Source organism: Pseudopodoces humilis, chromosome 8 (assembly GCF_049639895.1).
Source record: "Pseudopodoces humilis isolate 2021_Gansu_Grassland_sample_001 chromosome 8, ASM4963989v1, whole genome shotgun sequence".
Classification (NCBI taxonomy): Eukaryota; Metazoa; Chordata; class Aves; order Passeriformes; family Paridae; genus Pseudopodoces; species Pseudopodoces humilis.
The window spans coordinates 24,300,949-24,324,245 of NC_142207.1; the positions used below are offsets into that span (position 1 = coordinate 24,300,949).

General features: G+C 37.4%; 1 protein-coding gene across 6 annotated transcripts in view; it reads left to right on the plus strand.

Moving 5' to 3' along the window:
• NBEAL1 (neurobeachin like 1) overlaps window positions 1-23,297 on the plus strand; it is a 77,696-nt gene that overhangs the window by 20,411 nt on the left and 33,988 nt on the right. For 4 of the 6 annotated variants that reach the window (XM_014249371.2, XM_088058509.1, XM_088058511.1 and 1 more), the window contains 22 exons: window positions 1,122-1,203; window positions 1,394-1,521; window positions 2,333-2,415; window positions 4,533-4,618; window positions 6,154-6,460; window positions 7,338-7,444; window positions 10,808-10,894; window positions 12,322-12,405; window positions 13,056-13,154; window positions 13,257-13,837; window positions 14,508-14,640; window positions 15,238-15,357; window positions 16,520-16,823; window positions 17,726-17,811; window positions 18,125-18,214; window positions 19,140-19,308; window positions 20,292-20,425; window positions 20,808-20,967; window positions 21,058-21,160; window positions 21,874-22,030; window positions 22,511-22,669; window positions 23,012-23,171. In XM_014249371.2, the coding sequence (XP_014104846.2) occupies window positions 1,122-1,203; window positions 1,394-1,521; window positions 2,333-2,415; window positions 4,533-4,618; window positions 6,154-6,460; window positions 7,338-7,444; window positions 10,808-10,894; window positions 12,322-12,405; window positions 13,056-13,154; window positions 13,257-13,837; window positions 14,508-14,640; window positions 15,238-15,357; window positions 16,520-16,823; window positions 17,726-17,811; window positions 18,125-18,214; window positions 19,140-19,308; window positions 20,292-20,425; window positions 20,808-20,967; window positions 21,058-21,160; window positions 21,874-22,030; window positions 22,511-22,669; window positions 23,012-23,171 (3,419 nt within the window). Of the gene's footprint in view, window positions 1-1,121; window positions 1,204-1,393; window positions 1,522-2,332; window positions 2,416-4,532; window positions 4,619-6,153; window positions 6,461-7,337; window positions 7,445-10,807; window positions 10,895-11,326; window positions 11,375-12,321; window positions 12,406-13,055; window positions 13,155-13,256; window positions 13,838-14,507; window positions 14,641-15,237; window positions 15,358-16,519; window positions 16,824-17,725; window positions 17,812-18,124; window positions 18,215-19,139; window positions 19,309-20,291; window positions 20,426-20,807; window positions 20,968-21,057; window positions 21,161-21,873; window positions 22,031-22,510; window positions 22,670-23,011; window positions 23,172-23,297 lie in introns of those variants that run through there. The other 2 variants (XM_014249372.2, XM_014249373.2) reach the window with 2 other exon arrangements.

The window sequence follows — 23,297 nt, forward strand, 5'->3', positions numbered from 1 at the left end:
ATCATCTTAGCAATACTGTTTGCAATAGGAATAGAAGGGGGTTAAACACTAAATTCCTTGTAGCTATAGAAGCTAAATCTATGGGAATTCAAGGTATGATGTACCTCGTATAAGAAATACTTGTAATAGAAAAGGTGCACTCTAACAAGCGTTAGCTATGAAATAACTTGAGAGAATTGTACAGAAGAACTGTTTCACATTCTTAACATGCTTATAATTCCATAAACAGTTTGTGAACCTTATTATTGCACTACTCATGCAGCTGATTTTCTTCTGGAACTTCTGACTGATAGTGTAATTCTGTTGACACAAATAAATTGAATTAATTTTTAGGGATCTATTCCTCACTATTTCTTCAGTTTGCTGTTGCAAAATGCTTTTAGAGAGAGGAAGGGGTTAAAATATAATAGATATAATAATAATCTCCTTTACTGAGGAGTATTTGAAGCAGTATTTTTGAATACTTTGGCTCACCTTACCTCTGAAACAATACAAAGAGCTGTATGGTAGTGTTTTAAGTATCCTGGAATATTGAATATAAGCTGAGTGGATGGGTGGTAATAAGTTTCTGAGTTACAAACTGGTGTCAGCTTTACTTGCTGAAAAGCTCTCCTACATCATCACTTTGGTATCTGATCTTTGTAACTTCAAAACTGAGAAATCCTTAGTTGTTGCTTTGTTTTCTAAAATAATTTATTAAGTGTTTGTTTTGCTTCAGAGAATTTAGTGAGTAAATGTTTCTAGGTTATATGTTTCCTAAAGTTTTAGGAAGTCTATGTCCTAGTAAAGTGGAAGTTATTGTCTTTGTTATCAGAGGCCATTTCTGAGCTTTCTATTTAGGGTGTCCTGGGAATCTGCTTAACCTCTGAAACCCCAAATTCCAGATGGAATTGGACTGTAGCAGAGTGACTTGAATCTTTCTTCCTGTTAGATGAAAACTTGTGTGCTCTGTAACAGTGACAGAAATAAACATTTGAGTATGTGCAGTCTTTTGGAGAGTATTTTTGAAATGCTGGTATCCTTCTGTATGAATATAGACAAAATGCTAAAACAAACATTGTTTGAACTAGCTTCAAATGGTACACTGTGTACAGTCTGTGGTTTTTATGTTGTCTTCACAGGAATTTGGCTAATGTGGAAGAGATTGGGATGTGTTCATACATTAACCATGTTATCACCATGACCACGTTGTACATTCAACAGGTACGTGGTTAATAATTCTTGTCTGTATTTCTGCCATCTGATACCTCCTGCTCCTTTTTATGTTATCTGCTCTTTCAGTAATAGTGTTGTGTGGGGAGCAGTCCGTAGGTTCAGAACTGTTCTGGGGGAGGTCGAAATTAATTTTCAGCTTCTGGAAGTTTTCTGACTGTGGCTTTCTTTTTCTCCTCAGTTAAAAAGCAAAACAAAAGAAAAAGAAGTGGAGGATCAGACTCCTATAGAAGAATTTGTGAGACATGCATTGGCTTTCTGTGAAAGTCTGTACGATCCGTATCGAAACTGGAGGCAGCGAATAGCAGGGTATGTGTGGACTAGCACAGGATTGTAAATACTGTGGTTTATGAGAACTTTAACCATGAATCAATAGAATCACACCACAGAAATGTGTTATAGTTTCTCAAACTGGATATGACTTACATAACTTTAAAAAAAAATTTTTACTGTTACTATAAAAGTTAAAATTAAATTTGAGGATATACTAAGAGGTGTTTGGTTGTAACTGATCACTGCATTAAGTCCTTCTTTCAAAAACTGGCCATTTTTCTAAACTAGTGGAACAAGGAAGCCAAAAGGAATGTGGTGGGGAAACTTGGTTGAATTAGGGCAAAAGAAGTTACTGAAGTTCACAGTGTAAATAAGTTACGTCTTTGAAAATAGGTTTATAAGTGTATCAATAGAATTACATCTTTTTAATTTGATCGTGTGTTCCCTCCAGCCTAATGAACTCATAATATTGTTTTGTGCCCATTTAAAATTGTTTGGTCAAGAAATTTGGCAGTATAGAAGATGTCTTAGTTACAATAAGCATGGACTAAATAAGAGATTGCTGGCTTTTTTATTTTATTTTTGTAACTAAACCATCTTGTAAAATGTTAAGTATTTTTAGGTGCAGACTGAATGTGGGATTAGCTGTGATTCATGTTTTCAGGATGAAATACTGCTTCAGTATTCTTTTTCATCCTGTAGTCAAAAGATAACACCTGATTTATGGCAGTATTTTCTACTATGTCATGTTATAACTTCATATTATAAGTCATAAATTAATAAGTTAGTCATAAACAAAGGTATCATGTCTAATTTATTTGGTGCATGTTTTTTAATTTTATTGCAGACGTTTCCTTAGTACAGTTGAAAGGAGCAGACAGAAGTATAAACCAGCTTCCCTCACTGTTGAATTTGTCCCTTTCTTTTACCGTAAGTATTACTTAACAGCTTGTTAAAAATAGTTTTCTTTAGAGGAATGAACTCTGTGAGTGCAAGTAACTTTCTCCTAAGCATGCCTGATAATGTAGAAATCCTTTACTTGCTTTCTGAGGCTGAATGAAGTGGGTTACTATGATTGCTTGTTTTTTGTACTTGTTCTTTGCTCTGAGCATCACTATTTTGCCATTCATGCTCATCTTTGAAAGCCTTTTTCCTTATTTCCAGACTCAATTTCAGTGCCTAATGTGGTTCAATAGGGTTGGTTCTATGAATTGCCAACTTTTCCTTTTATTGTGGTATGTGATGATTGCACATGAGATCCCTGTAGTAGCTGCACTGATAACTCCCATGGGAAGATAAACTTAGGGGAGTGTTTGTGCACTTCTGTCTCTTTAATATGATTTAACAGCTAGAAAAAATGAAGCTCTGTGCCATTCAACTAGCAAATGCTCCTTGGCCTCGAGTTTGGGAAACAATTTTCTCTCTGATTAAGTCATTAAATATCATGATGACTACTTTGGAATTCATGTGTTCTTACCATTACAGTTTGTTTGTGTGAAGGAGAAGGACTTACATGTCCATATTCTGTAGTTAAATCTCAAGACTGTGGAATGTCCAAGTAGTTGGCCAGTTTAGCATACCAAAGCGTTAGTGCCTACAAAATTGAAGCAGCAGGAATATGCTGGAGGGGTGGGCAGTGAAGGAGTGAAATCAGCCCTTTTTGCAGCTATCCATTAACTTAGTTTTAATTGAAAATTTTAAAAAAGGTTCCATTCGTGGAGTGGTAGCATTTATGAATTTGATTTTTCTGGGTTTGAGTCACAGCTTCTGTTCCTTGAGATTCCATTGCTGTGTACAAAAACTAGGATAATTGCCAAAAAGATCAAATTGTTGCTGCCAGCAAAATGCCCTTATCTACCTGCCAGAGCACTGGAAACCCACTGTAAAGGCTGCTACTGAGGAATGTCATCTGTAGGTTCTCTCCTCTCCATTCATTGGATTTTGTTGCCCTGTGGTTCCTCCTAAGACTCTTAAATATCATAAAATATGACCGAGCTAGAAGTGTGCTAATTAGCTGGCAGGTGCTCATCTGCTTGTTGGCCAGCTGCAAGAAAGAATAGAGTAAGAAATTGCTGAGCATGTGCCTTAAGCATTCTACCATACCAGGACTAATTTCAGCAGGGGGTGGTTTCAGTCCACCCAGCCTGATTTATTCACAATCTGCTAGGTACTGCTCTTTTCAATTTGTCTGAGGCTCTACAAAGATCCAGGGGCTTTAAGTCAAGGAGTGGTGGTACTAGCTCACTAATGGTGTGATCATCTAAACTTTGTTCTGTTTGGAGAACAGATTAGAAAAATAGCTCTGCAATCTTCTTTTAAAACAGGCTTAGACATTCAGTTTATAGTCAGAAATTGTATTTGCCAATAAGTGGTATTTCCAAAAATAATCCATTGTAGTTTCTTGCTGCTGTGTTAGATCTAGTGTTATTGCTGTAACAACAATATCGAGGTTATATCTTTTGCTGAGAAGAGTTCCTGAGCTGTTTGGGAATAATTTCTATCAGATATGGCAAGAGAAGAGATTCAGGATAGTTATCATTAAAGAATTTAATGCTAGAAAAGTTACAGATCTGCACAGTGTTCTCTGACATTCTGATTTAAAGTCAGCAAGCTTGGGGGCTGTTGTTTTGAGCTACCTGCACTGCATATGGCACCAAACTTTTCATGCCAAAATTTCTCTGAACTTTGTCACACTTGATAACTGGTTGTGTATTAGAATGTCCTTCTATTTCTTATTAGTATGGACAAAATTGGCTCATTTTTACATTATGAATCAAGAGCAAAATTGTGTGTCTGTAGTTCTGTCAGCTGGCATGGGAGCTTCATGCAAGTTGAAGGTGTGGCCCTGTGAATTACTGGTAAATGTGGTAATGTTACTTTGATAATGCTGGAATTGGTGTGTTTGTGTTGGAGTTATATAAAACAAAGTGGAGATGATACAGTTGAATTTTGTTCTGAATTTGTATGATGGCACGGAATAGAGGAGGGGTTTTCTATTATTTCTTGGTGGAGGTTTTTTGAGGAAAATCTCCCTTTTATTTAATCAGAATGTTTTCAAGAAAGTGAACATCTCAAGGAAAGCCTAAAGTGTTGCCTGCTGCATCTCTTTGGAGCTATTGTGGCTGGTGGTCAGGTAAGGATACTCTAAACTTTTCAGCTGCTGAAACCTCCAAATGCATGTTCCTTGTTTAAGACTTTCAAATACTCCATAACTTGTAAATTAGAAGAATTTATTATCCATGAATAACAATTTTTCTCTTAGGAACTTTGGGATCATTCTGGGTAATAACATCTAAATGCTAAAAGCTGGGTCCTTATTTCAAGTAACTGTAGAAGTTTGCTGTTTAGAATAACTACATATTCATATGAACTTATTATAATATTAGAAAAAAATTGTATAACTAGATTAGGAATTTCCACCTGCAAAGATGTAAATTTTGCATGTGTTGTGTGCATGTGCATGAAAATGATCTAGCTTACATCCCAGTACTGAAGGTAAGCTGTTTTCAGTAGAAGGCATGGGGCCTTTACGTCTTGGAAGCTGTTCCAAAAGTCTTTGGAAGAATATGAGGAAAAGAGGGTATCCAGCAGCAGCAAAGCCAACATCCACTTTCTCACCTGACTTCTGTCATGTCCTGCTTAGTCTGGTCACAAGCAGCTGCTACTTCTGATGGTCTTGAAGAGAGTGTTTTTAAAGGTTGCCAGGGAGCTGCAAAGCTAGACTTTGGTCTGTCATGGAAGGCACGTGGAGTCTGAGCAGGATGGTCAGCAGCAGTTGACCTGACCGGCAAAGGGAGCAATCTCACTGTACCCAGACAGAGGAACAGGAGCAGCTGTGGTGGCTGAAACCAGGATCAACCAGCCCAGCTCACTAGACAAGTTTGTAGTGGTAAAGCCTAAAGTCAACCCAGGAGGTCTGGTCAGCACAGCAGAGTAAGGGTTTGCTCTACTGGTGGTAACTAGAGTCAGTCAAGAAGCCAGAGGTTGCCAGTGCCATCCATAGCTGTGAGGCAGGGCCAAGGTCAAGTGTTAGTCAAGTCAGTGGGTCAGGTTCAACACATGACATGGCCAAGCATGGCTATGGCTGCAGTGAAGACCAAACAAGGAAAAGGCTGAGAGCCAAATCTTGAATACAGCTCCCTACAGAGAGTAAGGAGTTCTTGACAGGGCTTCTCAAAGCTCACCACAAGCCTGGGCTCCTGTCCTGAGCCTATCAGCACAGTCAGGCCCCACAGGAAGAAAGGTGAGGAAAATGCATTCAGGGCCCAGGCAAACATTTGCTAATTATTGTGTTCTTACAACATGTTTTAAAGTCTCATGAGTCTGATAATCTAAAATGAGAACTCAGGTGAAGGTTTGCCTCAAATTAGCAGTTTATCAGGGCTACCTTATAAGAATGTTATAACACGTATTTAAATTACATTTCCTTTCCTATATAAGCATTCCCTTTGAAAAAGGGAGCCCCTTTAAGTGAACAAGTTTGGATGCATTTCATCTGTAGCCATCAGCATAATCCAAATAGAATGTTTCTTAGTTATTTAGCAACTACACAGAGTTAGTAGATATAATAATGCATTTTGCACAATTCAGATAACTCAAGTAGGTGCAGTTGGTTTGAAGATTAAATTTATTTTTCTTAATATTTTTTTTTGTCTTAATGGGTTTCAGAGGAATGCTCTTCAAGCAGTATCTCCTGCCACCATGGAAGTCCTGATGCGTGTTTTAGCAGACTGCGACAACTGGGATGACAGAAACCCTGAGGAAGTGAGCAGGAAGGCAGAGCTGACTCTGAAGTGCCTGACAGAAGTTGTCCATATCCTCCTAACCAGCAGTTCTGACCAGCGCCAAGTCGAGACAAGTACAATACTGGAGAACTATTTCAAGTTGCTTAATTCAGACCATTCAGCCTTACCTAACCCAAGGCGATGCAGGCAGTGGGAGAGCAGATTCATAGCACTACAGATTCAAATGCTGAGTGAGTACACAGTTCCTTTCAATATTTCTTGACAATAACTCTGAAGCAAAAAATATTGACTTGGCTAAGCAATTGAAAAATTTCTAACATTTCTTCTTACATATTTCTTGTTTAATCATTTACTGATTAAAAAAATAACCAGAAGAAACCATATCAGATTGCTGCCATTTAACCAGAGTGTCAAGGTTCATAGACAGAAAGTCTCCATCACAAGAGAAAAACTTTGCTAGGCAAGAGGTGCCTTACTTACTATTACTTACTATTCTGTAATAAAATAGCCATATGGTACTGTTTTGTGATAGTTTAATTTTCAAATGGCATTGTTGTAAACATTGGCCAAAAGTAATAGCCTGAAAGACTACTATACTTTGGTATAAGTTTTTGGGTTAGAATTCAGGGGTTTGAGTTTTTTCCATTTTGATGTTCATTGTGGGAAATAAACGTGTTTCTTTTCCCATCCTTCCAAGAAAACTGAGGAATAGTGCTGTGGCCATGGAGAGTGCTTACAGTGTAAGGCTGCTGTAGAATGCAGAGTAATTGCTTGTTGAGGAAACAAGTGTTCATGTACTGTTAAAAAAAAGGTAATGCTGCTTGTGTACTCACAATTGGCAATGACTTGAACCAGAGGCCCAAAGCAATCAAAGATACTCATTAGCTGAAATTTCTCCATAATACTAGGCTATGTGGTAATTTTTACAGTGTCAAAATGTTTAACTTTAGACCTAGTGATTTGTTCTTAAAATGCATTTCAGTCTTGATCAAAAATGTAGAGCATATAATTTTTTCCTGATGTTCTTTACAGAATGTGCAGGTAAAAATGCTTGATGGATTTGGGAAATGTTTTGTCTTTGATGCTGGTTCTGTTTTAATTTTATAGATACCATCACAGCCATGTTAGACTGCACAGATAGGCCTGTTCTGCAGGCAATTTTCCTTAACAGTAACTGCTTTGAACATCTCATTCGACTGTTGCAGAACTGCAAGGTAAGTTCTCCCTTATCAGCACATTTTTAACAAAACCTGCCTCACATTATTACTAATGAAGTAGAGGTGTCTCGTGTCTGTAGTTAAAGCAGTGAATACTTACTTTGACTCCTGAGGAAAATACCTTTCCGGACCCTGCTCAGTCTCCAAAATCTGTTACTATGCTGTATCTTTGAATCACTGCTAAATCTTTTCTTACCTATTAAAATCTCTCAGATATCAGCCTTTAAGTTAAACACAATGACCTCTTAACAGTATATCTGATCAAAATAAAAATCAATCTCCCCTACTTTTTTATTTGGGTTTTTATTGTGGGGGTTTGTTTTTTTGTTTTGTTTTGTTTCTTTTATATTCTGTCACAACTGCTGTGAGATGGAGGTCTGAATTCAAATTTCAGAGGAATGTTTTTCCATTAAAAAAAAAATCTTTCTGGTGTGCCATTGTAAGTGTTTCAAAATATTTGAGTTCTGTGTGTGGCTGATATAAAACATGAGCTCAAGCTGTTAAAAATGTTCCTCAATTTTTTTCCTCTACATAGGATTATGGGTTTTCATCTCAACCACAAATGGTCATAATTTTCAAACTTCCACTGATTGCACTCATTTCATTTTTCCCTGTGTAAAAGAACACAGATCTGATGTAATTCTCTGAAGTATTTTATTTCTCCTTTTGTGCTATATTAGTGACATGTCTGTTTTGAGCTCTTCTGATGCTAGATAATCTAATGCTAGCTACAGCGTGCAATTTGTTTCTAATCCATTTAGATTTTGGATTAGAGTGTATTTCACTGCAATGATGAATTAAAAATAAATGTGTTTGGATTATGTCCTAATTGTAATTATAATCAGTGGCAGAATGCCAACTGACTTGAAGTGTTTTGAATAGTCTGTAGTTTTATTATTTCCTTCTGAAAATATATTGTTTGACCTTTCCATCCTTCTCCTGTTTTTGGGAATCTCCGCCTATTTTTGTACTAACCTGTACTCCATAAGAAACTCCTTTTTTAGTTTCTTCTAAAATCATCAGCAGTGTGATGTTTACCCCTTCATGAAGACTCTTAGCAAGACTCTTAGCAACATGAGACTCCTATCTTTTCTTGCAGCTTGCTGTTTTTATTCTGCCTGTATGTCACAAGATAGGTTCTTTTAGGGTTTTTTCCCAGAGGTACAGTCTCACCTATCACTGTGTTGTTTAGAGATCTGTTCTGCCAGTTTGGTACACAGTGTGCTTTTTTAGCCTTTTGCAGGCGAAATACCCCCACAGATGAGAAGTGGGAGAGATAGAGGCAGGGCAGGTGTTGCAGTATATTTGTGCTTCTAAATATACTGTGTCTCCATTCTTGTTCAAAGCCAAATAGCAAAGATTGATTTAGCTGTGGAATTAGGATTTCTCCTTATTAGCTGGGGGTGGAGACCTTAGTTCTAGATTTTATTCCTTCATTTTTGAAAATTGCTACTGGGTTCCTAAGCAAGCTGTGTGTGGAAAGCATGTTCTGCGCCTTTGCAGAGAGCATGAGAGTCCATACACGTATCTGAAACTCAGGAAGCTCTTGGATCTTCTGCAAACTTCAAATGCAAGTAATTTCTATGGAAAGAAAGGGTAAAGAAAATTCATACCACTGTTTCTACTATAGATTTCACAAAGAGCTAGGGGTGTTCAAGGCTGTATTTCTACTCATACTTCCTAGTCATTTGCAGTATAACAGTCTTCTAAGATGTAAATCCTTTTTTTCCCCCATATTTGCTGTTTTGGAGGCTTATGGGCAAATTGTCTTTCCTTAACTATGCTTTAGGGTTAGAGAGCTACACAAAAGCTTTTCAAAACCGTTTGGTTAAATTTTGATGATCTGAATGTTGCTTTTTGCCAGTGATATCCAAAAAGAGGGACTATAATTTAGAGGTATCAGGAGGTGCTTGTCCTGTACTGAGAGTCATTTAACAAACTGGTTTGTCGATGCTGAATCGTTTCTCACCTATTTAACTCTCTCAGAGGTCAGACTTTGGGCAAAGAACAATGACCTCTAACAGCATGTCTGATTAAAAGAAAAAAATGTGATTTTTGAACAGATTTTAAAAAGAAAAATTAAAACCATGTAGACATCATAAGAAGAAATCTATTTTTCCTTTACACATGCCTTATGAGAAATGAAGTAACACGTGCCAAAAGTTTGATGGACTCTTTATTTTTGCATTGTCTGCATTTGCTTTTGTTTAATGTTCTTATTCTTGCTAATGTTATAGTCCTCTGAGACATATTATAGTTACTCTGCATTGTTAAGTGCTCCTGATTGTGATGTACCTTTCAAAGTGTTTATAACGATGTGCTTTCACACCTATGTAAGTCAAAGTAGTATCTTGAGTGTTGTCCTTTGTTTTGCCCTAATTTATGGAAGTTGATTTTTGGGTTGTTCCTCTTCAGGGAGACTAAGCTAGCAGATAATAGAAAAAAGTGGGCGGGGAAAGAAATGCTTAAGTTTTACCCACTAAAGGAAATCGTTTCCTTTATTTTTAAAGGAACTTTTAAAACATTTTGATCAGGGTTTTTTTTAATGCCTCAATAGAATCTTTAAACAGAAGGAGGTAAATTTGAGTTCTGATGATATTACAGCTAAATTTGGCATGCAAATTGACTGCAATTGATTATGAATTTGGGTGAGTTTCAAAGTGTGAAATACAGGTACTGACTAGGAATTTAGCTGCTGAACTCAGAGCAGTTCCTCAGCTGAAGATGCAGTATAGGTGTATGTTTGATTTAAAGCTATTTGCTGTCTGTTTCTTAGGATGATGGCAGAGATATTTTGCCCCTTTTCCTGTCCCAAAGACTGTGTGCCCCAGAAATTCTGCTACTGTGCTGTTTGGAGATGAAAATATTCTGTTTAGGTATCTTCAGCTTTCACCTAGGGTGAAACATAAGTGGAAAATGTTGAAACATCTGTATCCATATCCTTGTTAATGCCCCACTCTTGTCTTTATTTCTTACAAGTAAATTTCTTGGAACTCTGTCATGTTGCATATTTTGAATGAAATCACAGTTGCTAAGCCAGAGACGAGTATAAATTCCAGATAAATCTCTATCTTTGTCTCCGTGATGACGTATTTTCATTTCTTTTTTTGGGGGGGAGGAAAAAAGTAATTAGTTTTTAGAAAAAATAAAGTGCAATCTTCAGTATTTTAAGAATTATCAGAAGACTAATACTTGGACGATTGTCTTACCAGAGAGAGAAAGCTTTCTTTTTTTCCTTTTTTTTCCCCCCTTTTTTGTTTTTGTATGTGAAATACAAATCTAAGGCAGCCTCCACAGACTAGGCTGCAGGTAACTATTTAATCCAATTATTTCCATTATTCTTGTCTCTGTTTCTAACAGCTGTTTTTAAATGCTAACAATAAAGTGGCAGACAAGAGTGAGAAAGACCTTACCAACAAATTACTGACAGAAATGAATGAGGACCAGGTACCTACCTAAACTGTATTTTGCTTCAGTTGAAGTCAAGGCACAATCACAGGAAAACTGATTCCTGTGCTTCACCTTAACCATCCTACTTAAGCCTTCTGCAGCAAGATGAACTTAAGGTGCTGCACAGATCAGCATTTCCCATCTCTGGAAAATGATTTTTCTGAATAACAGATTGAATTCAGCCTATGTTTATTCATCTGCTTCAAACTGCAGATATTGGTGACAGAATGAACATCAGTTATACTCCTTTTAAGGAAAAGGTGAAGTACACGAATGGGATCCAAATTAATTCTCTCAACCTGATGGTGATTCTTTTTCCCCTCCTTTTCCTCTTTTTTGCTCTTTGTCTCAGCACTGTGGTGTTTTGGATTCTGGGGCTTTGTTTGTGAATCTCAATGGTTGTGTTTGGTGTCCTGATTCTTTGCTTGTCATCAAGAACAGATGTTCACAAAACAATGGACAGGCTGAATCAGGGAGGTAGGAATAGCCTGTTGCTTCACTTTTCCCAAATACTGTAAGAAGTTTCAAATGCAAATTTTTGTGTTAGTTTTATAGTAGACTTACTTGTTCTGATTAAAAATGTAAAAAATGCTCTATACAAGGTATGGTTATTTACAAATTGTGATTTTTAACTAATAGCTTTGGCTTTTTTGGACACAGTACAACGCTCTAACAGCATGTAAATGTTTCTTCACATCTAATAGTCTTCTGATTCTTGACATTTCACTTTCAAAATATGTCTGAGGTGCAAGTAATATTTCAGAGATGATGAAACAGTATGTTTGTTTGCAGAGTGTTGCTAATTAGGTTTACTGATGGATGCAAGAGTGCTCTAACATTTTTGTTCTTAAAACCAACATAGAAATATCAATATAAACAAGAATTATAGAAAAATACCTCAAAAGATTTCTTAAATTGGAGAGAGAGGTTGAATCAATGTAATGAGGCTATGGGTGAGGTAGCCACCTGACTGTGCTGGTGTGACTTATCTCTAACACTTCATGGGTGTGTCTGTGCTGCATTGGTTTGCAGGGCCTTGGTTGAAAAATAAGTCACTTTATGAACTGCAGATGCTGATTTTCCAGCAGCACACCCACACTGCAAGAGATTTCCTAATTGTTTTCCTCCCTCCCTCTTGAGGTTGTCCATTAGACGCATGAGGAAAACTTGTTTGACCATCAGAATATTTGAGGTGCAGTTTGTGTTGCGAATGCTTCTCTCCTCTTGAAGTCTGTGGTTAGTTGTCTACTGTGATGTAATTCCTTGTAGGCTGTGGGGTTTGAAATTTTCACTGGTGGGGTGATGGTTTTTGAAGCATGTTAGCAAACTCTTGGTTTACTTCCTGGCAGGAGGGCACGGCACAGATTTTGGAGCTGAACTGTCTTTGCATGTTTGTACATGACTTCTGTACCTGCTCCTTTCAGGTGTTTCAGGGACACCTGGACTCCTTGGCAGTGTCAACCATTCAAGCCCTCACAGCAGTAATGCACAAGTCTCCAGCTGCAAAGGTAACAGTGTCTATGCAGAGGGCTGTTCACAGCTTCTTGATCTTGTTTCCAGTTAGTGTTTTTATCACAATACCTTGATGGATCTTGCTAATGGAGATGACCAGATTGTGGTCACACATTCATGCCAGATAGGAATAGCTGATTCACATTCCTTATCCTTTTATATGTGTCTGATGGCTGGACACTGAGTCATCTTTCTGCCAAAACTGGAAGATCTGAGTATGATGGCAGTTGGAACCTTTGTAAAGGAGGTACGTTGTTACTTGTCCCATGGATATATAGGGTAGACTTAGTGGGTATTTCCAGGAGTTCTCAGGCAGCTGTTTGTGTTGTAGCTTTATATGGCTTTAAACTAAGCCAGGACAGTATTGCTGTCCAGATGGTGCTTGTGTCATTGCTCTGTGCCCTTCCTTGGTAGTTATTCTTGTGATTTGGTCATTGGATAAATTGTGGTTAGTTTGTGATTCTGACTGGAAGCCAAGCCCGTGGAAAAATAGTGTATTTATTCCTGGATTGCTGACTTTGTTGAATTTAACTCTTGGCTGAATGATTCCCTAGACTTGGCACAGTTAAAGGGATGTGACTGTACACTGGAGGATAAACGAAGAGTGGGAATTTCATGTTAGTGAGACTGGAATTTTTATCCTCAGGAGGTCTTCAAGGAGAGAATTGGGTATGCGCACATGTATGAGGTACTAAAATCATTGGGTCAGCCTTCGCGGGAATTGCTGGAAGAACTCATGAATATGGTGAGCTGTGCTTGCTTTGAAGCAGAAATGCTTACATCTTTCAACAGTACTTCTGGCCCTGTCCTATTGTATTTCATGTCTGAGTTCCCTGCTGTTTTTCAGGCTGTTGAAGGTGACCACATGGCTGTTGGGATACTAGGCATTAGTAATGTCCAGCCCTTATTGCTGCTTATCCAGTGGCTTCCAGAACTAGAATCACATGAGCTGCAGATTTTCATCTCCAATTGGTTGAGGCGAATCTGCTGTATCGACAGACAGAGCCGTGCCACGTGTGTCAATGCTAACATGGTCATCCGTATCATCGAGACCCTCAATTCCCACTCAGTGCTCCACAGCACTTGTGCAGAGAACCTGATTGCCCTGCTGGGCTCCCTGGGCAGCCAGTCCATGGGCTCAGAAGAGCTGCTCCAGCTGGTGCGGCTGCTGCGGCCGGAGGAGCCCCGGGGCGCTCACCCGTACGTGGTGCCGGTGATGCGGGCGCTGCTGGCCATGGCGCGCAAGCAGGGCCTGGCCAGCGCCCTGCAGTACTTCGACCTGCACCACAGCATGGCTGGCATCGCCCTGCCCGCCATCCACAGGTGGCCGGGCTCCGCGTTCTCCTTCAACGCCTGGCTCTGCCTTGACCAGGACCGGGTGGACCTCGGCACGACAGGCAAAAGTGGCAAGAGGAAGCAGCTCTATAGGTACGGTTACTGTAACTGCTGCAACCTACAGATGTAGGCCATCTGTGCCCTGTGGCGTCTGGTAGCCCATGATGTGTGCTGCTTCTGCTTGTCTTCACTAAAGACGGTACTTAATGCTTAGTCTGGGAAAGGGAGAGCTTTCATCTGCCACCACAGCCGAGTTCTGTCACAGAAGTAACGCGTAGCTTTTCTGTTCTAATGGCTTGTCATCTACAGTTTCGACATCCGTAACTTTAAATAGTGGTAAGGTTCATTGCTTAAACAAAACACCATTAAAAACCAAAACCCAATCCCTCCAACCCCCCACCCAAAACCAGAATAGCCTTCACACAGTTTGTTGTAAAGGTAACGAATTCTGGATTTGTGTAAGAGCACAAGTGAGAAGGCATCTTCATGGTGCTTAAATAGTGCACACACATTGACATGAATGCTTCTTGATATAATTTACCTTTTTGGCTACTAACAGAAGCAAACAAATGTATTTTTGGTCTTCTGTCTTCTTTTTTTTTCCTTTTTCTTTCTTTTTTTTTTTTTTTTGATAAGAGGAGTAACAGTCACATAGTAAATATTGAACCACCACCAAACAACTTGAGTAGATTTTCCTCTTAATGAATGTATTGTTAGGTGGTAGTTTTGATGAAGCAAGTCCTTGATTGTGTGTCTTTTGTAGCTTTTTTACAGGAAGTGGTATGGGGTTTGAAGCCTTTATTGCATGCTCGGGAGTATTGGTGGTTGCTGTGTGCACAAAGAGGGAATATGCAACAGTGATGCTGCCTGACCATTGTTTTTTTGACTCTCTCTGGGTAAGATTTGATACTGACAAACACTTTGTTTAGGATTGTATTGTTAGGTCCGAAGTCAAAATCACAGTTTTTTGATCGTTTTACAAATAATCTGTTTTATAATATTGCAGTAATTCATTGGATAAGAGCAAATTTAATCTCAAATCATGCAAGCAATTTTCACATAGATTAGTTGTTGACTGAGCTAATTTATCCATGTGTATTAGGCATTTTTTGTTGATTAAGCTTGTTACAGCATTAGATGTTTTTTATATTAAACTAAAGCACAGGTGGCTGCAGTGCTGTGCGAATAAATTAGCTGTGGTGCTGTTTCTGCATTACCCTTTCCTGTTCCTATACTTAAGAACTGATGTGCATTACTATGAAAGAGCTGTATCTTTCTCTTCAAAAACCTGTTTATATGTAAACATTACACTTACTACTTCAAAATGGAAGCAGCAGGTGCTTTTATATTCTTGTTGATGCTTTGGATTTATTTTCTTAAGTGCTTTCCTCACCAGCTTAATAGAGAGAAAGCTAAATAGTTTCATATAGTAGTTTCAATGCTCTTAATAATGACTTAATTTTTTTTTTTTTTTTTTTTTTTTGCTTAACCAGCACAATATAACTATTGTTCATGTGCCTGGAAAGAGGCCCTTTGGTCAGAGCCTTGTGTATATCTATGTCAATGGACAGCAGAAGGTCTCTGCCCCACTTCGATTCCCTGCTATGAATGAAGTAAGTTCCCTTCTGAACCATACCTGGTAGGATGAGCTCTCATATAACAGTGGGAGTTCAGACTATTGCTAATGATGTTCAGCTTTGGATACTGTCCAGAATGTCATTTTGAAGTGTAATTAACCATTAAGTAATGCTTGTTTAGTCATCTCAGTTTATAAACAAAATAAAAAACTCTGCCAGATGATACTGATTAAATCAGGGGGTTGTCTTCAAAATAATTGCCTGAACATATTGACATAATTTATTATTACATCATAATAAATGGCAGCTCTACTAGTAGGATTGATGTAACAGTACTCAATGAGGAATATTCCCTGTTATTTTCAGTATTTTAATTTATTTTTATTTGTGTTTTCTGAATGTTTCCTTAATATGTTATTCCTTTTTCCTTTGGTAACTGAACAAGCACTTTATGTAACCATTTTGGATGTATACACGTTTAGCAATACACTTGCTATCAAAATGAGTATATGCCATGTTTAATTTCCTCTGTAAGCTTTGTTCATTCCTTTTGGGGAACAAATTTATATTAAACCGGGCTACAACACCCAACATTCTTCCCTCTTTTCTAAGTTGTAATTTGGTATTTGTTAAGTATGTTGAGAAAACAGTTAAGTTGGATGCTGTAGTGGTAAAATCAGTATAAAACTTAAAAATGAGAATAAGTGTAGTTTTCATTTCAAGATAAAACTCTGTTTTTTAGCTCATCTGTAGAATAAACATTATAAATCTTACGGTAACTAAAAGTAGGGCAAGTAATTTTACCATGAGAGCATCTATTTGAGTGGACTAACTGATATGAGAAATGTACAGTAGCAGATATGCTGGACTAGTATTTTGGAATATAATCCAGAAGAAGAGTATTTACAGAGGGATATCTCAGGAGCACTGTCCTCCCTGGCTGTGCTTCTGCTAGAGGTCATGCAGCACTTGAGGTAACCACATTGCTCTTAGCTGGAAAAAGGGTGTTTCTCCTATTAAGAGAAGCATATGCTCTGGTTTTTGGCCTACTGTGATGGATTACTTGTTTTTTAAGCAATTTTTTTGTTGCTCATGGTTTCATTTATTTAGTTCAGATTTGCTACATGCAGTCTTCAGATTTAAAGCTTAGACCAACAGTGTATGTTTTGTTTTCTTTCTTCCATGTGTGACTCTCCAGTCTTTTACTTCTTGCTGCATTGGTTCAGCTGGTCAAAGAACAACAACTCCTCCTCCATCTCAGATACCAGATCCGCCTTTTTCCTCCCCAGTCATGCCCCATCGGACATCCCTTGGGGGCATTCTCACTACTGGAAGTTGGGGTGGGGTGCTTGGAAAACCAGAGTTCATCACCAAAATGATCTCAGCAGGGACTCAGGACAGTGAATGGGGGTGTCCAACATCTTTGGAGGGCCAGCTTGGATCAGTTATTATCTTTCATGAAGCATTGCAACCTTCTCAGGTGAAAGCATTATATTTAGCAGGTAAGTGGTGATTGTACTGGTTTTAGCAAAGTAAAAGGAATGAGTTATGAACAAGACCCCCCCACTAAGCTTTGCTCTACACAGACACAATGAACAGCTTGCAATCCAGAAGAGCTGCAGATCTGACCTAAGTGAGAGGGCTTTAAAGGAAATAAGCTTAACATTTAATAAGTATGTTATGAAGTTTGATTTTAAACTGTTATATTTGCATAGGTGCATCTGTTTATCATATGTGCAGACCTGCAAAATTAAAATGTTAGGTAATAATTTCACTTGTAAATTCTGAATTTTTACTACTGTTTGCCTATGTGTGTTTACAGCTGAGACTCTTTAAAAGTATTGCCCTTATTTGTTAAGCCACTTAAAGGTGATTTATGCTTGAGGATTTTTCAATAAGAGTCAATAATTAAGCGGTCATTTTAAAGAAAATATTCTGAAAGCTATGTTGTACAGTTCGAAGTGTGAAAGGTATGAAGTTCCATAATGACTCAAGGTTGTTACAGATTGGCATTAAAACACTTGCATCATTTAATAGAAATATTTCCTATTGCTAAACAAAACTGTCTTGAAGTTTACTCATTTTCTGGGCATTTAGGCTGGATGACAGAGATGAGTGACAAATATGAGATGGGTATTTGTAAAGACACATGAGTGCTGTTGGAAGGTATAAAAACACCTTTGTGTAGTTGAGCTTTTCATGTATAATGTGTTCCTTTTCAAGGAGACCCTCTTAAATGAATGATTTTAAGTTGTAAAAACTCTACTTGAAAGCATGTCTCAAATCAATACGATTCAGACTACTCTATTTGTTCAGTTTGGTAGTATAAAATTTGTAAAGCGCGACATTAAGAACCAGTGGACTTTAAATATGTTACATGATTTTATATACTTTTTTTTAATAGGTCCAAACTGTTTAACTCCATGGAAGTCTCAAGAAGCTGAAGTAGCAGATCTCCCCAGTAAGGTGCTGCTTCATTATACACCAAAGGTATGAAACAGAACATAATTTCTGTTTGACTACACAGTGTGCATTATTTTCAGTGTTTGCACTGTGGTTTTTTTTGGAAGATGAGCAGTGAGAGCTTTCTTAAACTGTAGTCTTGTGCAGACATAGTAGGTTTGGCAAAAGGACGGAATTACCTTGTACAATAAAGAAAGTCAAATCTAAAATGGCATATATATTCTAGGGGTTTCATGTTGTTTAAGTACTTTAATATCAACAAATGGGCACAAAATGTTGTGCTCAAGCATCTGTAACTTGTTTCCTAGATGATATCATGGCTTCTTTATTTGTTTATCAGGCCTGCAGAAACCCAATTTGCCTTGATCTGTCTGCAAATCTTTTACATGGAAGGCTAACTGGAAACAAAGTAGTGAATTGGGACATCAAGGTAAATGTGTTGTGAAGAGGCAGAACCTGATGTAAAAATGACAGTGGTTGTGTGTGTTCATCTAACTTTTGGAATGCTGGAAGTTATTATCATAATGCAAAATATCTTTAACAGATGCAGCATGCTTTTGTACTGAGAATTCATGGGCTAATGCTGTAGCTGGAGTAGTGTTGCATTTACATTACATTTATTGAGAACTTAGGAGGCCACTGCTTTTACTATCACAGTACACAAAGATATTTTGTGGTAGCTGACTCTTCTTCGTAATAACGTTGAATGCATGTTGTGTATCGAGAGCATTTTGTCATCTCTAGGGAATTCTGTCATGGTTTTCTTGCTGTCATAAGCTGAGTTAGATTAATATTAATAGGGTTTAGTTAATGCTTGTGACTTGTCAGTAGAATGCCACATTTTTTCAACTTGAGGAAAATGTATGAAGGTCTGCCTTCTTTTCCAAGAACAATGAACAATTGACTGTACTTAGGAGACTTGAATTTTAAAGAGAGGCTAGGAATTGATGTATATGTAGAGTTATTAAAAAAAATTAAAAAAAATATTATTTTTAACTACCTAAAGTTGAAATCATGCAGGAGGATGATTAAAGCAGAGATGTGATAATCTTTTAGTCTTACTGCTTGCTGCAAGTAACATAGAAATCAGAGAAATGTTTTACAAATATATTTAGCAGAAGATTCTTCTGAAGTTTTTTGTATCCTTCAGTTTCCAGTGTTTATGTGGGGGGAGGAGGAAGGAAATGTAAAAAATGTACTTTCAGAACAAGAGCTGACAGGATGGCCCATGTGTAAGTGGCCTGTGAGACATTCTAATTTGTTTGTGAGTACTCCTGTATGCTGAGTAAATTTTTGCTATAGTTAAAGGGATTTTATTTATGGTGATGTTTTTCCTGCCTTTTCTCTTGATTCAGGATATGATCAACTGTATTGGTGGAATAAATGTGCTGTTTCCATTGCTGGAGCAGATCAGCTTTCTTGGTGGACAGATGTCTGAGAAGTCTGAAGGAGACACTCTGCCTTCAGAACTAGTAACTCCTGTAGAGGGTGACTGGGTGGTGTTTTCATCTCCAAAGGCATCAGGTGGGAAAAGTGAAGTTGAAGGTGAACCAATTTTTAAGCTTGATTTTACAAGTCCTTTTTTGAATGGCAGAAAGCTGTTTATTCCAGAGCATCTATGTAAAGCTGAAAGGCTGTGTCTGTTCCTGGATACCTGATGCTGATACTGAATACCAGGAGTTTGGCACTGTATAAAAAATAATATAACGTATTTCAAGTATAGATATATTTAGTAGCATTATTTTTCTTTTCATTATTTACTCTTATGGCTGCCAAGGTATGACATTGTTTTAGTTTCTGTTCTGATTATTTTGAGAAATTATGTTTGATGTAAAACCTACTAATATCAACAGGAGAAGCTATCCTACAGCTTGAGTGCAGAACTGTGCTATTTAGCCTTTAGCCAAACTTATATTTTCTTAATAAAATATTCAGGCTCTAACCTCTTACACACATAGTCACATTATGGATTAAAATAAAAATAAACTGAAAGGATGCTTTAAGAATAGATTTTTTAAAAACCTCGCTAACATTGAGAATTAACTTTGACCTTAACAAAAACCACTGAGAAATCAGACCTTGCAAGGGAAAACACTACTTTTTTTTGTTTGTTTGTTTCAAAGATTAAATGGTGGAGTAAAGTAAAACAATTGATTTTCTTCTCTGTGTCTCTAATGCTTTTGCATACCATGGCTAGTCAGTTGGCAACTACAGAGGGAAAATAACTGCAGCATATGTGAAAGATTATAACAAGGAAGTTTCTAACCTGCAGCCACGGGTGAAGCAACCAAATTCAGGACTAGGATTGCTTTGTTCTGGAGAGGCATTGAATGGCTGTGATTCTGCACAGGAAAAAATCTAAAGCCAGTCTCTAGTGAAGGAACAGGAGTTGAGAAGTTGAGGAAATAGTGAAGAATATAAACACTTGATTTTACTTTTTCCCCTCTATTTTGATGCAGCGATCCAATGATAAACCATAAGATTTTTGCTACTGTTCTCTTCTGCAGAAGCACGTCTGGAGAAGAACATTGTTTCAACTTTCATCTTGATGATAAAACACTTTATTCAGGGACATCAAGTTAACCAAGAAAATCTCATTCACTCCCATGGAGTTGCCACCCTAGGGGCCTTGTTACAGAAGGTGAGTAAACTTGAGAAACATCCTTTAGTAGTGAATTTTGTGGATTAGGTCCTGCTTATTTTGAGGCATAGCCAGAATGCCAGAGTCTTTAAAGGAATCCTTAGTAAGTATTTTCTTTCTTGTGTTTCTGAAAGCAAAAAAGTGTGAGAAGTTGGTCTTTATCTGCAAAGTGAAATACAATGTTTCATTTTTTTCATGTTCTGCTTTTTTTGATATAGATACTATGTTGTTTGGTTATTCAAACAACAGACTACTTTTGTGTTTATTGTATTGCTTTAATGGAACAGATATTGCTGTAGAAGATAAACTTCCATTTTTTAAAATCAAATTTTATTAAGACATTCAGTGTTTTGAGTGCTAACACCTGTTGTTATTTTGCAAGGTGCCAAGCATCTTAATGGATGTGAATGTCCTGATGGCTGTACAGTTGTTGATAGAACAAGTCTCAGTAGAAAAGAACATGCAGCTTTTGCAACAGATGTATCACCACTTACTTTTTGACTTCAGCATCTGGAACAGTGGTGACTTTCCCTTCAGAATCGGTGAGCTCTTGGCCTCGGGCAGCTGTGTGAAGACACAGGACTCTTCACATGACACAAATCTTGGTTCTAAAAGAAAACTTTATGTTGCAGGACATATACAGTATCTTTCTACAATCATCAAAGACAGTAGAAGACTCTTCAGAAAGAAATACGGTGTGCAGTTTCTTCTAGACACACTCAGGATTTATTATGGGTATGAGTTTTACTACTTCTGACTCCTCATTTATTGTATGTGGCTCTTGGGTTTTTTTGCCATTGTTCTAATGAGAAAATTAATAAATAAAACTTCAGGTTGGATTTTGGTGGTTGATTTAATTTACAAAATTGCATTAATTTTTTTTCCATTTGGCTTACTACTTTTCCTTGCCTTGAATTTTTATGCTAAAATTATGTGAAGTTTGTCAGTAACACTAAGTGTGCTTGTAAGAATAATTAAAACTACAAATTTGTTGGACTTGTGTTCAGCAATGCAAATTAAGTCGTAGATCATTACCATTATAAAAAGTTTAGCATTTTAAATTCTTTTGAATGCTTATAGAATTTGAAGTAGGACTTCTTTAGAAACTTAAAATTTTAACCTTTCAGTGCTGATGATTTATATCTGCTTATGAATATAGTTATGTGCTTGAGGAAGATTGACTAGAGACTTTGCTGTTTCCTGTGGGAGGTGGGAGCCTGCAATCCTGACCTATATCCAGATCAGTACAAGTCTGCATTTCAGGGCTTTTATAGGCTTGAAAAGTCTGATCTGCTTCTTACTATTCAGTTGCTTGAGTGCGGTAAAAATTGAATACTTGTGCATGATGTCTGGGTAGATGAAAAATTACCAAACTGGCACCATCAAATTGCTATTAATGAGCCATGAAGAACTTCCTTAGGTTGGCTTTCTGGTCTGTTGGCATCCAGGTCTGGTTGTAAAGACAGCGATTTGGCTCCTGATGACCTGAGAACAATACGGACATCCCTGTATGGACTGATCAAATATTTCCTGAGCAAAGGTGGAACACATGAAGAAATTCAGAGCATTGTAGGATACATAGCTGCCACCAGTGATGAGGAGCAGGTATGCAACGTGGTATAAATTAATAGTTTAAACTGGACATGTTTTGGGTTTGCATCTTGGCATTTAGAAGTCTTGCCTTGTGTACTTCAAAGAAGGGTGAACAACAAAAAAAATGACAACAAGCAAAATGTTAACTAATGCATGGTTCTGTTTAGATGTAGGTAAGATAAGGATGTGCCATTAAAAAGTTATCTTACTTTACAAAACCAAAAGAATTTCAACTGAACAGGAGTTGTGATGATGTAGTTTCTATTTTGTAGTATCAGCAGCACTTAAACTTGCTTTGTGTCTCTGCTTAATTTGACAAGGTGTTCAATAGAGAGAAAAAATGTATTGAAAGTTGTTTAAATGCAGTAATACTGAGCAATAAAATGTCTATTAACCAGCAAAGGTAAAACTTAAAAACCAAGAAAATTTTCCGAAAACAAAGCATGAAATCTGAATGAACTGGAGACTAATTTGATTGTCTTAATTTTGTAGCTTTGTGGAATTTTGGACGTTCTCTTCAGCCTACTTCATTCCAGTCCAACCCCAGACCAACTTTTTTTATTGCTCTTTGAACCAGGAAATGCTGATATTCTTTATGCTCTGTTATTGCATCAAAGATACTCAGACAGGCTTAGAGAACTTGTGTTCAAGGTAATGAATTGAATAATATGTTCCTAAATTCATCAATTGAACATAAATTTGTATTTTTCATTTGTCTGGCAGAAGTGTATGTAATTACAAAGACAACTAATCATCCAAGCTTGCTTTTTTCTTTTCATTCTTCTCTTATGTTAGCTAGATGGCATTGTCACATAGGAATTAGTGTTCTCTTAAAATAAAGTAATGGGATCTTTAAAGAAACAATCCATCTTGTTTGAGTTAATTTAGCAAATAAACTTTAAAACTGTGGATGAGCATGTTATATCACACACAACTTTGAGAGCTGGATGTTTTTTATGTTCAGTTTGTGTTTGTGTCTACTTTTCTTTACAGATTGTGGAAGAGATGCTGAAATGTACCAAAGTTTATGAACGGAGCAAGCACCGCATGAGGCTCAGAGAAGTGGGGTACTCTGGGCTGGGACTCCTTCTGAATGAATCACCAGTTACTGTTTCTCTTATTAAAAACCTTCTTAACCAAGTTCTGTATGCAGGTAATTGTCAAGTGCTATGTCTGACATTAGTACACTTCTGCTGCTCAGAGGCAAACATACCTGGATTTTGTTGAGGAAAGCCAGGGGTGTTACTTGTAGAGCTGTTCTATTCAAAGTTCCCATTAG